Source organism: Balaenoptera borealis, assembly GCF_965194805.1.
Source record: "Balaenoptera borealis genome assembly, chromosome: 7".
Taxonomy (NCBI): domain Eukaryota; kingdom Metazoa; phylum Chordata; class Mammalia; order Artiodactyla; family Balaenopteridae; genus Balaenoptera; species Balaenoptera borealis.
Window position 1 is genome coordinate 116,508,551 of NC_138864.1, and position 16,397 is coordinate 116,524,947.

The 16,397-nt window shown below is 47.6% G+C and overlaps 1 protein-coding gene across 5 annotated transcripts in view; it reads right to left on the reverse strand.

Moving 5' to 3' along the window:
- Window positions 1–4,829: 4,829 nt before the first annotated feature.
- Window positions 4,830–16,397, reverse strand: part of DENND2A (DENN domain containing 2A) — a 101,400-nt gene continuing 89,832 nt past the window's right edge. For all 5 annotated transcript variants that reach the window (XM_082400270.1, XM_082400274.1, XM_082400273.1 and 2 more), the window contains 6 exons: window positions 13,482–13,659; window positions 11,815–11,856; window positions 8,454–8,571; window positions 7,813–8,058; window positions 6,093–6,179; window positions 4,830–5,174 (listed from right to left, as the gene is read on the reverse strand). In XM_082400270.1, coding sequence (XP_082256396.1) covers window positions 5,143–5,174; window positions 6,093–6,179; window positions 7,813–8,058; window positions 8,454–8,571; window positions 11,815–11,856; window positions 13,482–13,659 — 703 coding nt within the window. In that variant the 3' untranslated portion in view covers window positions 4,830–5,142. The remainder of the gene's footprint in view (window positions 5,175–6,092; window positions 6,180–7,812; window positions 8,059–8,453; window positions 8,572–11,814; window positions 11,857–13,481; window positions 13,660–16,397) is intronic.

Sequence of the window (16,397 nt, forward strand, 5' to 3'; positions counted from 1 at the left end):
GCTTTTAAGCCTAGGCAACATAACTAGAGTAATGGGACCTTTTTTTAAAAAACAAACAAACCTGAATTCACCAAGTCTGTGGGCTCTTGCAAGCTTTCATCAATGTTTTTATTCTCTAAAGCACTTTAGAAGCTCTTATGTAATGCTGAATTCAGGCCATGCGTGCAAAAGTCTTACTTCCAAAACTTGGTGCTAAGATTACTCTCTGTCAGTGAAACTCAAGGGAGAATTTGCATAAAAGGGAGGAGATGGGTCACCTGAAGAAGTGAATCACCTAAGACAGAGACCTGTACATATTTGCAGATATCTGGGGAACTCCCAACCAATCAAGGCTTCTAGGGCCTTAGCCCCAGATAAGTCAAGGTGGATCCCAGGCATCTTATTTTAAACTAGTATCCCAGGCAGATTTGGTGCAGGTGATGCCAATCACCCCTGAGAAACATGGGGCTTCTTTGAGAGGTACGGCTGGAAGGTGATGGATATACCTAAGAAAGCTGGAATCTCTCTGAAGAAAGGAAGGGAGCATAGGAAAGGGGGCACCCCTCATACATTGTGGGCAGGAGTATAAAATGGTGCAGCCTCTGTGGAAAACAGTTTGATGGCTCCTCAAAAATGTAAATGTAGTAATTACCATATGACTCAGCCATCCACTCCTAGGTATATACCCAAAGGAATTGAAAACAGGTACTTAAATACATGCATACACATATTTGTTGCAGCACTATTCACAATAGCCAAAAGGTGGAAACAACCCCAGTGTCCATCGATGGATGAATGGACTTTTATGTTATGTGAATTTCCCCCCAATAAAATAAAGAGGAAAAAAAAAAAAAAAAAAAGAAATGGAGGGCAGGGGGCGGGGGCAGGGGAAGTGCCAAGGATCAAGGAGTCAGCAGGGCAGGGCAGATGGAGCACTGCCCAGGGAAACAGACCCTCTGTGAGATGGGAAAGTCTGTTGGGCTCCCCTCCCCTCCTGGGGAGACGTCCCTCCAGACTCTCCAACACCCTTTGCTCTGACTTCCTACTCACCAAGCAACCTTCTGATTATTAATGTGGTCTCCTAGGAGCTTGGTGCTTGTGCTGAAAACAAGCTATCTGAGATGCCAGGAATGGCTGTTACGGTCAGTAGCAGGTTGCCTCCCCTTGATGAAGTACTCCTTTGGCTTTGTGGGGTATGCATCCATCTCTACTGAGCTTGCTGCCTGCGATAGAGACAGTATAGCACCAGTTTTATTTTTTATATTTTTAAATTTTTTATCCATATATTTTATTTTTATTTATTTTTTATATCTTTATTGGCGTATAATTGCTTTACAATGTGTTAGTTTCTGCTGTACAACAAAATGAGTCAGCTATACATATACATATATCCCCATATCCCCTCCCTCTTGCATCTCCCTCCCACGCTCCCTATCCCACCCCTCTAGGTGGTCACAAAGCACCGAGCTGATCTCCCTGTGCTATGCGGCTGCTTCCCACTATCTATTTTACAGGCTGCTTCCCACTATCTATTTTACATTTGGTAGCGTATATATGTCCATGCCACTCTCTCACTTCGTCCCAGCTTACCCTTCCCCTCCCCGTGTCCTCAAGTCCATTCTCTACGTCTGCATCTTTATTCCTGCCCTGCCACTAGGTTCATCAGTACCGTTTTTTTAGATTCCATATGTGTGCGTTAGCATCCGAGTACCGCTTTTAGTACTGTTGTGGGAATTGTTTCTTTGGTCAGCAAACATTTACTGAGAGACAACTCTGTGCCAGGCGCTGGTTTTAGGCTCTGGGAATTCAGCAGTGAACGTGATGGACATAGTCCCTGCCCTCATGGGGCTTACATTCTAGTGATCAAATAACACATGTGATGAACTCAGCATAGTAATGGGCAAAAAGAAGTGCTCAATAAATGGCAGATCTTATTGTTATTCTTGGTCTGAGTGAGAAGAGGTTTGTGTGATAATTTCTAAGAATTCATTCTCCCTCGTCTCAGCAGTGGTGACAGCTGCCTTCTCGCTCAGATTTGCTATCTCCGGCCTCTTCCCAAGACATGCCAGCTGCACCTGCTCCCACTCAGCCCTTCCCTTGCCCACCAGTGTCTCCGATATTCCATAGCAATAAAATCCACCCAACAAGCCTGCTCCAACTGCTTTTCATGACCAGGTAATTGACCATGAATTGAAACACAGTAATGGAATGCTTCTAAACACATACTCTTTATGGAAAATGTATGAGTTTTACTGCAATTAGAGGACTTGGTTCTTGGACAGATGGTGTGAGGCAAGACACAAAGGTTGAGTGGTTGTGATCTGGTCTAACACACCCATGCTTTATGGCCATGCTCTGTTTCTGAACCCAAATAGCATTATCCACCCAGATCTACCCTCGACTGTGAGCAGGGATCACAAACCTACTTTTTTCTTTTGTCTCTGATCCTCCCCAGCCCAATTTACCACTTTGCAAAATGTAGACAATTTGTTAGTTGATTTAGTTTCAACTTAGAGTAGGATGGGAGGGATGTTGGGAAGTTGAACCGTGTCCGATGATGTTCTGCTTCTTGATATGGGTGCTGGTTACACAGATGTGATCATTTGTGAAAGTTTGTCAGGCTGTGTATATTTCATAATCTGTGCACTTTTCTGTATGTATATTTTACTTCAAGCAAAAATGAAAATGAAAATAGGGCAAATGGACTAAGATACTTTTTTTTTTGGCTACGCTGCATGGCTTGTAGGATCTTAGTTCCACGACCAGGGATTGAACCCATGCCCCCTGCGGTGGAAGCACAGAGTCCTAACCATTGGACTGCCAGGGAAGTCCCTGTACTAAGATACTTTTACAAAGATGCTTTTCTCAATGCTCCTTATGATATTAAAAATTGGAAATACATTGCATGCATGAGAGGATTGGTAAAATAACTTTTAGTGTATCTATAAAATAGAATATTATGTGACCATTAGAGGTGTTGAAAAGATGTATATTTATTCACTTGGAGGTGTAAACAATATAATATGAAATAAGTTAGAAAAGAAGGTAGATTATAAAATATTAAAAGTGATCATCTCTGGGCAGAATATTGGTATTAATAGAGTTAACTAATCTGAGGAGCTTGTTAGTTACAAATTCCTGAGTCCAAACACTCAGAGATTCTCTTTCAGTCTTCCCCCAACCCCCAACCACACATATCTACCCAGGTTAATTGTTATGCATAGTCTCATTCTTACCCTTTTGGGGGGCCTTGGACCCCTTTGAGAATCTGATGTAAACTATGGATCCTCTCTCCCCAAAAACGAATGGACACACCAAATCTCAGATACAATTTGGGGGGTCCATGACTTTAGTTAAGAACCCCTAATGTAGAATGAGAGGCCAACCTCTCCTTATTTTCCTCTTGTTCTTATTTTTCCTCAGAAGACCCCCTTGCTCCCAACTCCCTAAAGGTCAAGAACCTCTGCCAGGGGACTTCCCTGGTGGTGCAGTGGTTAAGAAACCGCCTGCCAATGCAGGGGACACGGGTTCGATTCCCGGTCTGGGAAGATCACACATGCCATGGAGCAACTAAGCCCGTGCACCATAGCTACTGAGCCTGCACTCTAGAGCCCGTGAGCCACAACTACTGAGCCTGTGCATCACAACTACTGAAGCCCGCGAGCCTAGAGCCCGTGCTCCGCAACAAGAGAAGCCACCGCAATGAGAAGTCTGCGCACCGCAACGAAGAGTAGCCCCCGCTCACCGCAGCTAGAGAAAGCCCATGCGCAGCAACGAAGACCCAACGCAGCCAAAAAATTAAAAACAAACAAACAAACAAAACCTCTGCCAGGCAGCACAGGCCCCTGGGCCATTGCCAAGGTCAGAGCACATCCCTTTCGTGTGTTTTTGCAGGGTTCCTGGTGCCCCCCAGAGGGAATCCACCAGTGGGATGTGCAGGCAGTGGGTTGGCCGCGGGGTGGCCCCGAGGCCTGCTTTGAGAACGTGCCTGTGCTGCCGACTGCAGGCCTTGCAGGACAGCGCCCCCTGGAATGCAGCCTTCTCCTGCACCCCCTGCTTCTTCCCCTCTGGCCACACAAGTCTGAGGAGGCTGTCCCCAAAGTTTTGATGCTCCTTGATAACATCAACAACAAAAGTCCCTGCATTCATCCTGCACATGCACTAGTTCGCGTACGCTGCTCTGGGTCCCTACGTTGAGATGGGAAAATTTCATACAGTATAAATAGGAAAGGGCTCAAAGCAGTGGCTCACATGTTTTAAGATGGGCTCTAGGCAGCACCATAAACTTTAGGACCCTAAGAATATTTTATTAACAGATCTTACGAGGAGATTTCCTCTTTTTGTGTGTACCTCTAAAAGTCATGGGCTGCTCGGGCAGGGGACGGCTCTATGGCTTCTAAGAGGAAAGAGGCCGTCCAGAAAAGTCAGGTCCATTTGGGACCAGAAGAGTCAGTGGCATGACAGCAAGTGGCCTCGGCCGCCAGGTGGCATCACCAGCCAGCCTGAAAGCACGGCTCATCCCAGGAAACCAAACCCTTTTACTGTTCGCTTCCTTCCTTTTCAGCACAGATTTGACTCCACTCCACTACCTGCCAGCCCTTTCCCCAAGAGGACTCCCGTCCCGACGCCTGTGGTGTGGTGTCTGTAGTGTCTGTAGGCGTCGCCACAGTGCGCCCCCCTTCACCCCCGCACCGGTCCCCGGTTCTGCCCAGAGGAGCACCTGGGGGCCGCTCCTTCCCATCGCCTCCTCTTGGCTCCAGAGCACAAGTGCCAGGCAGGATGAACCAGGGAGAGATGACACAGGGCAGGACAGCTGTCTTAGCCTTGGCATAACAAAAGGAAAACCCAAACACTTTTCTTTTTTTTTTTTAATATCTAAGATAAAAAAAATTTTAAAAACCCAAAACCAACAACCAAAACAATCCGTTTGAATGTGCCTGGTCTCAGGTCCCATTTCCAGTGCTGTTCTAAAGAAGCGGCACCTTCCGGTGGCTCGGGGGTCCCAGGTCCTGGGGAGAGCCCAGGGGTGGCCGGAAACCACGCCGGCCTTTATCCCAGCCCCTGGGACAACCAAGGACCCAACGTTTCAGAAAGACCACCAGGACTGTTTTTAAAACACGTGGTTGCCCTAGGAAAAGTTCTCCCTGGAGGCTGGATTGAGGGCTATTTCTTGTGGAGAAACTTCATTTTATTGCCTAAAAAAAGAAAGCGAGAACATTTCACCAGGCAGACAAAAGGGCTGAGTTAAATCCTGCCCTTTTCACCCCAGAGGCAGTGCGGACAGCTGTGGCCTCCCACCCCCCACCCCACCCCCCAGAGCTTCACCCCAGAGCTCAGGAGAAGCTGAGGGAGTTCGCCCTGCCTGTTTGCCCCCTTGCACTCCTCGTGCACCACCCCGTGAAAAGGGATCTTCCTCAGACTTGGGGCAGTTTTGAAAGGAAGAATGTCAGAGCTGTAGATGTTGCTTCTGAAATGGTGATACAGGAAGCACTGACTGTAACACACCCCTGAGAGCCAAGTGAGGAGAAAACTCCCAGCAGCGCGGGAGGTAGGTCGTCCCTTCCCAGGCAGCTGGCCATCCTGGCTGAGGCACCAGCACGCCCCCTGCAAGTCCTCCGTGGGGTCCTCCTCACCGCAGTTCTTCCTTACTGGGGCCTGCTTCCTCCTTCATCTTTTTCGTTTTCTTCTCCTCCTCCCTTTCCTAGTAAGGGCCTTTTTCCTGATTAAACTGCAGTCCTTATTAAAATTCTTACATTTCCACTTTTTAGGGGCATCATTTGGAGGCTGGTCCAGGTCTTTACTGCCAGACACCTTTCTCTGCTTCCATTCATCATGCTTCTAAGCCCAATACCCCAGAAGATTTAAGAGTGTGGGAGATAATAGTGAAAGAACAGCAAGACAGCCAGGGGCCCAGGAAAGCAGGGAGGGGGCCATTTGTGTCCTTTGCTTACGATCTGGGGACAGATTAGAGCAGGTGGGTAAAATGCTGACTTGGCCCACTCGGTGCAGGCCTCAGAGCTCTGCATTAATAGGCCCCGGCTCTAGGGGAGGGAACTGGCCAAGACCCCATGGCCCGGAGGCTGCTGATGGGAACCGAGACCCCTAGGCCTCACCTAGTCCCTTCAGGAACTTGTTGACACCACTGTGTTCTCCACTGGGCAGTGTTTCCAGGTACTCTTGGGCTCGGACCTCAAAAAGACCTGTTGACAAGAGAAATCCCAGCCGTTTTAGTTCCTTCTCTTCGTGCTTCTAAACATATCCATTTCCTTACTGCCATAGAAAAGAGAAACCTTGCTTCTGAGATGAAGTTGCTCCCATAAACATGCTCTGAATCATGAGATTTATAAGGGCTTTTACTGCCCTTATAATTGTCCAAGCTGTGCAATAACTGTCTTTGGAAAGCTGTAAAGCTAGCTCGTATGTGAAACCCTATTTTTACTGGACAAACGCCTTCCAAGCATCTACACTGTGCCAGGCCCGCGGTTTCAAAGATGAACCAGACAGCCCTGGCTCTCAGGAGCTCCTGAGAGCTCCCTTTTCCTCGCATTCTCCCACAAGAGGGCCCCTGGCCAAGCGGTTTGGCCTCCTGGGAACCCGGCTGCCATCTGCAGACTCAGGAGGGTGGGCAGGTCACCTCTGAGGGTCCTTCAGTTCTTACCCGGGACTGGAGCCTCAGGCACCCTGTCTTCATCTCCTAGTGATCTTCCACAGACAGGGGCCTCCTTCTGTGCTACTTTTAAGCCATATGTCTCGCTCTCTCTATCGAATAGTGATCTGTGTACCCAGCAGGTCTTCTATTAAAAGGAATCCTTTCATCAGGAGTTGTGGGACTCATACTCGCTAATCCATTTTCTTTTGTCTCTTCAGATAGCACTCATCAGAACACCTGAAGTGTGGCAGACTCCCTTTCTGCCTTGCAAAGAGCTCTGGGAATGTAGAGCTTTGGTTCCTCAGATCAGTCTCTGCAATCGCAGCCCCAGAGGACACCGAGGCCTGGGCCAGCTGCTTCCCTGGCCCCCACCCCTGGTCACTGTGAGGCATCTCCTCACAGTGTTGAGCATCTTTCCCCTTCTCGGGTCCAGCTCCCATCTGGGATAGCCTTTGCTGACATTTCTAGTTTTTAGATTCCCAAAAGGACTTAAAACGATGTGAGAAGGAGATGGGAATGGTTTCATTCTCCTGGTGCACACTCCCTGCTCCTCCATCACTACAAGCATGACAGAATCCAGCAACAGGGACACGGAGACTAGGAGAGACAGGGGAACCTCAGGGAGCGAGGGGTGGGGCGGGGGTGGGTGGTCTTGTGGAGCGATGACCCACAAACTCCGCAGGTTGGGGGAGTCTCTGCCGTCCTGCCTCCCCCATGGCCAGCCCGCTGGGCTCAGTGGCACCACATACAGCCGAGGGCGTGGGGCCATCCTATCCTCCTCTATCCCATCCCCAGGTCCCAGAGGAGAGGGGGAGGAAGAAGGGCAGAGGGAACCAGAGGAGGTCTGAGGAAAAGGAGAAGAGGCACCACAGAGAGGGGAAAGGAAGGGTGTCTTTGAGAGTTTTGTCCAGCTGGGGAGAATAGAACAGGAGGAAACTTGCCGCCAGAACCTGCAGTGTGGTTCTGGGAATGGGCAGCAGAGGGGAAGTGACACCTGAGGAGACGGCAGGACGCAGGGGCAGTTTCCCCAGCTCAGAGGTGGCGAGAATGAACGTCCTCCAGAGGAGGCCGCATGCTGTTCCCATCTGTGCCCTGGCCCCCGACCTTCCTCCCTGCTCAACACCCACCCGGGGTCTGGGCACCTCCGGCTGCCTCAGCCCCCAACAGGGAACATGCCTCCTGACCTTTGGCATCCTGCCGGCGCAGCTCTCGCTCCTGGATGAAGCCCCGAAACGTCTGGGTCTCCATGAAGACCTCCAGGAACCGGCGGAGGCTCTTGGAGGAGACGGCTTTGCGGAAGGCCTCTCGCTGCAGGGTCCTCTCCTCTCGCTCGCCTGCCGTCAGGAACAACGAGTAGTGGCCCACGATCTCCACAAAGAAGCGGACGAAGGCTTCAGACACCACCTCGTTCAAGGGGCTGGACTCAGGGCCTGAGCAAAATGGGGAAGGACCAGGACCGGTGAGGGCAGAGGGCTGAGGCAGAGCCTTTGGGACAAGCCAGTCACTAAGACAAGGATGCTAGCTCCCTGGATGGCAAACTGCAATGATCCACGAAAAAGATTACCCACAGTGAGCATGTCACTTCTTCCCCACCTTTAAACAGATATTTTAGGGCCAAAATGGGGTGGGAAAAGTCTTCCCCACAACTCATTGTTAGAATGAGGTCCTGATAAAGGGGATGAGCACCCAGCCTCTCTCCTTGTATACCTCTTGCCTATTTTCCTGCTTAACCCAGTGCCAAGTGGGACAGATGCTCAGAGTCCATTTGCTCCCTGACTCCATGATGGAAGAGGGGGTGCGGTCTGGGAGGTGCATGAGCATTTACCACGCTTGCAGTCGGGGGACCTGTCATCCTGGTCACTAGCCAGGTCATTCCTCTGTTCCAGAATGTGTTCCAGGGCTACCTGAAGCTTCCGGGGCAGAATGGAATCCTCGTCATCCATCTGTAAAGCAGAAAAAACGGGTGGGCCACCGCCCCAGTGCTTCTGGGGATGGTGGCTGCGTCCTGGCCAGCAGGACACATTGGACACTGTGGGGCAGGCCTGGCACAGTTCCTGCTTTAGTGGGAAGAACACAACTTAGAACTAGAGGTCTGAGGTTTGAATCTTGATTCCACTTTTTACAAGCTATGTGAGCCTCAGTTTCCCCATCTGTAAAATGGGCTACCAATCAGCATCTACCTCACCGTGAAGATTAAATGCACCATATAAGACGGTGATGAAAGAAACTGAAGAAGATATAAATTAATGGAAAGATATTCTGTGCTCATGGATTGAACGAATAAACATTGTTAAAATGTCCATACTGCTCAAAGCCATCTATAGATTCAATGCAATCCTTATGAAAATTCCAATGACATTTTTCACAGAAATAGAAAAAACAATCGTAAAATTTGTATGGAACCACAAAAGACGAACAAAGCTGGAGGCATCATAATTCCTGATTTCAAACTTTACCACGAAGCTACTGTAATCAAGATAGTATGGTACTGGCAAAAAAACAGACATATAGACAAACAGAACAAAATTGAGAGCCCAGAAATAAACCTGTACATATATGGTCAGCTGATATTTGACAAGGGAGCTGAATATTTAATGGGGAAAGGATGGTTTCTTTTTTCTTTTTTTTAAAATAAATTTATTTATTTATTTATCTTTGGCTGCACTGGGTCTTCATTGCTGTGTGCGGGCTTTCTCTAGCTGCGGCGAGCGGGGGCTACTCTTCCCTGCGGTGTGTGGGCTTCTCATTGCGGTGGCTTCTCTTGTTGCGGAGCATGGGCTCTAGGTGCATGGGCTTCAGTAATTGTGACATGCAGGCTCAGTAGTTGTGGCTTGTGGGCTCTAGAGCACAGGCTCAGTAGTTGTGGTACATGGGCTTAGTTGCTCCGCGGCATGTGGGATCTTCCCGGACCAGGGATCGAACCCGTGTGCCCTGCACTGGCAGGCAGATTCTTAACCACTGTGCCACCAGGGAAGTCTGAAAGGATGGTTTCTTAAATAAATGGTGTTGGGAAAACTGGACATCCACATACGAAGGAATGAAATTGGACCCCTATCTTATACGAATGAAATTGGACCCCTATCTTATATGACTCACAAAAATTATGTGGATTAAAAAAAATTGGATTGAAGAGTTAAATGTAAGAACAGAAACTGTAAAACTACTAGAAGAAAATATAGGTGAAAAGCTCCTTGATATTGATCTTAGCAATAATTTTTGGGGATCTGATACCAAAAGCACTAGTAACAAAAGCAAAAGTAAACAAGTGAGAGTACATCACACTAAAAAGCTTCTGCACAATAAAACAAACAATCAGCAAAATGAAAAGGCAACTTACAGAATGGGAGAATATATTTGTAAAGCATATATCTGATAAGGGGTTACTATCCAAAATATATAAGGCACTCATACAACTCAATAGAAAAAAAGATGGGCAAAGGACATGAATAGACGTTTTTATAGATGTGTATGTACGTGTGTATACATGTGTATGTGTATATATACACATACATACACATACACACAGTAGAATATTATTCAGCCATAAAAAAGAAAGAAATACTGACTTTTGTGATAACATGGATAGACTAATGCTAAGTGAAGTAGATAAGACAGCAAAAGGTAAATACTGTATGTTCTCACTTATATGTGGAATCTAAAAAAACTGAACTCAGGGAATTCACTGGTGGTCCAGTGGTTAGGACTCAGCGCTCTCACTGCCAGGGTCCTGGGTTCAATCCCTGGTCAGGGAACTAAGATCCTGCAAGCCCCGTGGCACAGCAAAAAAAAAGAAAAAGTTATATATATATATAAACTGAACTCATAAAAATAGAGAGTAGAATGGTGGTTACCAGGGGCTGAGGGGTGAGGGAAATGGGGAAATAATATTGGTCAAAGGGTACAAACTTCCCGCTATAAAATGAATAAATTCTGGGTAATCTAATGTACCGTTTGGTGACCATAGTTAACATACACTTGAAAGTTGTTAAGAGAGTAGATCTTAAATGTTATCACCACACAAGAAAAATAATTATGTGAGGCAATGGGGGGTTAACTAACCGTACTGTGGTTATAATTTCTCAGCGTGTATGTACATCAAATCATCATGTTGTACATTTTAAACTTACATATGATATGTGTCAATAATATCTCAATAAAGCTGGTGGGGGGAGATTAAATGCAACACAATTAATTTGTGAAAGTGCTTGGCACCTAGTGGTTCCTCAATCAATGTTTCCCACTGTCCCCTACCCCCCACCCCATGGGGTGGCTAGTTCTAACCCGGGAACTCGGGTCAGGGCAGATGACCAGTATTATTCAAAGCTGGCTTTATGATCTGGGTCTCAAAGCAGGAAGGCCTTGGGGATGGGCCTACCCAGAGGGCCTGTGGGAAGTGAAAGTAGATGGAACTAATGATTAAAAAAAAAGGCATTAACATGTATAATTTTTCAGTGGCCATTCCAAGTGTAAAAGCAGTCCTTCAGGATGCCCTTCAGAAAGCCTTTATGTAATGATCCTTTGTAAGATCTGATAGGAGTCAGGCCTTTCTGGCAAGTGCTAACAAGAAACTAACTGTGTATTACTTTCTCTGATAATGAAAGTAGTTTATAATCATTATAGAAAATATATGAAAGTATCAAAACAATTAAAAATCACTCATAATCTGTCTCCTTTTCAGTCTCCCACCCCAAGACAACCAGAATTAATGTTTTGGTGAGTTTTCCTTTCAATCTTTTTTAGCGTTATATATATATATATTTTTTTTTTTTCTCTTTCTTGTTTCTATTTTTTTTTAAAAAAACAAGGTCAGCAAAATAATGTATACAATTTTGCATCCTGATTTTTCCACTTCATGTTATATCATGAAATTTGTTATCAAATGTCACTGAAAAGCATGTTGAAGCAAGACAAGTGTCTATAGTTATAACCTATACAAAGATTCTAATTGTCAGTAAACCGTTTTGTGACAGAACACATGGGAATCACCCCTTTGTCCAAAGCCCTCCTCTTTGGCCCCGTCTTCTGTCCTATCCTCAGTTGAGCCCTGGCCAGGGCTGCCCAAGCCCCCCGACATGTTGTGCAACTTCAGGCACATAAGGGAGCCTTTCCGTAGCTGGAAAGCCGAGCTCCGAACAAGGAGGTGAAAACAGAGCAAGCAGTGAGTTGAAGCTGCACTTCTTACTCACCTGTCTGAGGAACCGATTGTTGACAAGGTCGACCACAAGGACCTATGAGATAAGGAAAAGGGACTATTATTGTTACCAGGGCTTCCGGGATACAGAGATGGACTCTTAGCCTTCCTCCTTCTTGGCACCCAGAGTGGCAGCAGGGCTGGGGGTGGAGGGGGCCATTTGTGGTTTCCTGACATTGCCACCGTAGCCACAAATGATGAAGAGGGGAGGTGCGGGAAAGGGCTTTCCATAAATGCACACTTTCAACACTGTAACTGCAGGCTGGGACATGTGTGGCCCACAGGCTGGACTCCCTGCCCTGTTCCCGGACTGGCTAAGGCAAAGCCGCTCAGACCGTTTTTTAGTGTGTGGGTCACTGAGGAGGCGCCAGAGGCTAGAGCCCCCCATCGTTCCCATTCCACTTGGTTCTGCCACTCACCCACCCCCCAAGCCTCCCTCCTCCTACCTCCCAGTGACACACTTAGCCCTGTCATTTGTTTTAATGGGGTAGGAGGGGAGAGACCCAGAGGACTGGACCCAACGGGAGAGTAAGTCAAGCTACAGGTGCTGGGCTTCCATGAGTCAAGGCTTTCAGGCTAAAGCACCTCCCTCCTCCCTCCTGAGAGTGAGGCTGAGACCCAGAGCCACAACCAGGGTGAAGCAAGTGAAGGGCCTAGGGCGCGAAACTTAAGGAGGCGCTCACTCATAGGATCATGCGAGCGGCCGAGCCCCAGGCCTCAGCGTGGGCCACTGGCTATGATGGAGGATGAGCAGGGGCCTGGATGGCCACCATGATTCCACCAGCAGCGGGAATCATGGGCTCTGACACCTGGCCCAGGAGTTAAGAGAGCACTCTCCTTCCTTCTCACACCTTCTCCTGGGGTGGAACTGAGCCATGTGTGGGATCGAGGGCACCCAGGCAAACTCTTTGCAGTTCACAAACCCACACTCGAAGACCTGAGTCTGATGGTTGATATTTAACGGGAATTTAGGACTATCTGGGCAATTAGAGGAGCTGCATCTGGGGACATGGGGAGGATTTCAGGGCCAGGGGTTCCCTGGGGGTTCAGGACGGCGCAGCGTCATTCAGCCCCCACAGTTCTGCTCTGACTGCTAGAAGTTCTCAGTACACGGGGACAAAGACTGTTTAGAGGAAGGGGCTGCGACTAAATAACCACAGAAATGCCAAGGGCTTTCCTCACTTGGATGCTAACTTGAAAATCCGGAACTCCATCATTAAAAACATTTTGGTTGCTGTCTTTTTAACTGATATGAAAAAGGACCTCCTTGTAGGAGCACAGTCTTTGTCAAGACTTCGTTATTAGCCCAAAGATAATTTCCAGTTATTGTTAGCTCTTTGTGTGCTTTCTTCCCTCGGTGTTGCGGGGTGGAGAAGGGAAGGATAGGGTGGATGGCGCTTTATGGATTAGGTGTATTAAAATCTGGGTAAATTGTTGATTGCTGCCCTTCTCAATGCGTATAAATGGCAGTAGGTTCATCTAGAGGGGAAACCGAGTCTGCAGTCACTGGGGGTCTACTGAAGCCGGCTTGGGGCGGCGAACTCCCAGACAAAGCTGTGGGGTCCCCCTGCTCCCCGACCCTGCAGGCTGGCAGAGCCACAGCCAGCACCTGCCCTCTGCCCCGGCCCACAGGCAGGGCACAGGGGACCTCCCCGAGCTCACCTCTTCCAGTGGCAGCTCCCTGAGCAGCGGCAGCGAGCTGGTGAGCAGCCCAATGAGGAAGGGGGTTGGCGAGCACACGATGTCGATCATGGCAGGGGGCAGCACGGGGATGTAGGTGTGCTGCCAGGTGAAGGGGTAGATGACCGCCACCATCGCGTGGCAGCACTTGGACAGGGTGCTGCAGCGGGGAGAGAGGGGAGAAAGGGCCGATTTAGGGGAGGTGGGCAGCCTCCACAGGGGCCAGAGAGAGCTGTTCACACTCCAGCTCCCACTCCCCCTCCCTCCCCAAACACCACCAAACAACAAAAGCCTCTCTTCTCATGGGTACTCCTTCTCTTATTGAAGATGCTTTGTATTCAAACACACAGTCTCTCCGCCAAGCATGAAAACCTAGGTGTGATCAAGGGAAAACAGGGTAAGTCCTTCAGTATTCATGTGCAGCCGTCCGCTCCAAACAGCTCGGTTTGTGTAAAAGCAAAACTCACATACAGTTGCTTCTTGCCCAGAACCCAAAACATAGAAAAATAACACCATTCAGAGAAATAGTCTCTCTTAACGCAGAATGATCATAATGTAGCCTTTTTTTTTAAAAATATATATTTATTTATTTAGGCTGTGCTGGGTCTTAGTTGTGGCACCTGGGATCTTTAGTTGCAGCATGCATGTGGGATCTAGTTCCCTGACCAGGGATCGATCCCAGGCCCCCTGCATTGCGAGCGTGGAGTCTTACCCACTGGACCACCAGGGAAGTCCCATAATGTAGCCTTTTATTGGCAAACGCGGGGCCTTATTAATCGTGCGTGATCCACAGCGCTTTGCTCAGTGCCTGGATTCAGACTCAGTTTGTTGAATGAAGGGTGGATTACTTGGGATTATCACTTTGATATCAGTCCTACGGAGCCGCAGCACAGTGATGACTGGCGGCCTTCCGAGATGAGTGAGAGCAGACTTTCTCTTCTCCCTTGCAATCGTTTCTTATCGCTACTGAGCCTGCTCACAGCTGCTTCCCTCTCCTCTCATTCTAATATGCTGTTTCTAAAATGCTATGGGATTGGAAACTTTAGAAGCTTGTTAGAAATGTCTAAGGTAAGAATAAAACAAAAGTGAGGGCCCAGTGGATTCGTCTGTGAGTATACCAAGTCATCTTCAGGGCCCTGTAACCAGCATTTCATTTGTTAGGACATCTTTTGAACATTTGCCCTAGTTCTCAGCTGTGCTCTGTTTACGCAAAGTTGCAGGGAAGCTGAGTTCTGGATAGATGAATGCTCCTTTACTAGGTTCCCATGATGTCAGGCACCTATAATCTCATTGTCATAAAACTTTCCTGAGGCCATTTAAAAAAATCACTTAGCTCTGGTTTACTTAAGGAGAAAAGAGGTGGATTAAAAGATATAGGCTAGGGACTTCCCTGGTGGTCCAGTGGTAAAGAATCTGCCTTACAATGCAGGGGGTGTGGGTTTGGACCCTGGTTGGGGAACTAACATCCACATGCCGCGGGGCAACTAAGACCACACGCCACAACTACTGAGGTCCCACACCTCAACTAGAGAGCCCGTGTGCCACAAACTAGAGAGCCCAAGCGCCACAACTAGAGCGAAGCCCACGCCCCCCAACGAAGAGCCTGCATGCCTCAAAGAAGATCCTGCGTGCTGCAGCTAAGACCAACACAGCCTAAAAAATAAATAAATAAAATAAATATTTAAAAAAAATGAATTAAGCCAGGCAGAAAGAGACAAATATTGTATGATTCCACTTATATGAGGGACTTAGGATAGGCAAATCCATAGAGACAGAGTAGAATAGAGGTTAGCAGGGGCTGGGGGAAGGGAGAGTGTTGCATTGTTGCTTAAAGGGTACAGAGTCACAGCTGAGATGATGAAAAAGCTCTGGAAAGGGATAGTAGTGATGGTTGCAAACACTGTGAATGTACTTAATGCCACTGAATCATACACTTAAAAATGATTTAAATGGTAAATTTTATGGTTATGTATATTTTACTGCAATAAAAAAAGCAGGGCTTCCCTGGTGGCACATTGGTTAAGAATCTGCCTGCCACTGCAGTGGACATAGGTTCGAGCCCTAGTCTGGGAAGATCCCACATGCTGTGGAGCAACTAAGCCCGTGTGCCACAATTACTGAGCCTGTGCTCTAGAGCCCGTGAGCCACAACTACTGAGCCAGCGTGCCACAACTACTGAAGCCCTCGCGCCTAGAGCCTGTGCTCCGCAACAAGAGAAGGCACCGCAATGAGAAGTCCGCACAACGCAATGAAGAGTAGCCCCCGCTCTCCACAACTAGAGAAAGACCGCGCGCAGCAACAAAGACCCAACGCAGCCAAAAATAAATAGATAAACTTATATATATAAAAAAGAAAGCAATCCCCCCCCAAATCATTTAAATTCCTCTGAATCTAGTGAGTTCCTCTAAATCTAGTACCCCCTGAGAAATCCTTAAAATATACACTAGCCCTCTTTTCTATCCTGCTCCCACTTTGGGGCCCCTAACCTAATAAGGGTAATGTTGAATCTCGTCCATTTATCAGCATGTCTCCTAACCTTCCTGTTCTCTATCTTAGCAAATAATCAATCTCCTAATACTCACTGGAGTCATGAAATGCCTCTTAATAGCGTAGCATCCGCATATTTCACTGACATTTGGTCTTGTGTTTTCTTTCAAATGATCACCCCCAAAATGAGAAAGATGTTACCCCAACGTTTTGTTTTTTATCACTATAATACCTTCTTTATTAGCTGAGTAAGGGTGAGACAGACTAAAGTTCAGACTTATACCAAGGAGAGCAACATCAATAATTCAGCCAGCAGCTTGGGGTGAAGTGACTTCTGCCTTTCAAAGGATCTTCTTGAAAAGCACAGAAGCTTTTTTTCTTAAGGCATCACTTTCTCCTAGATATCAAGAA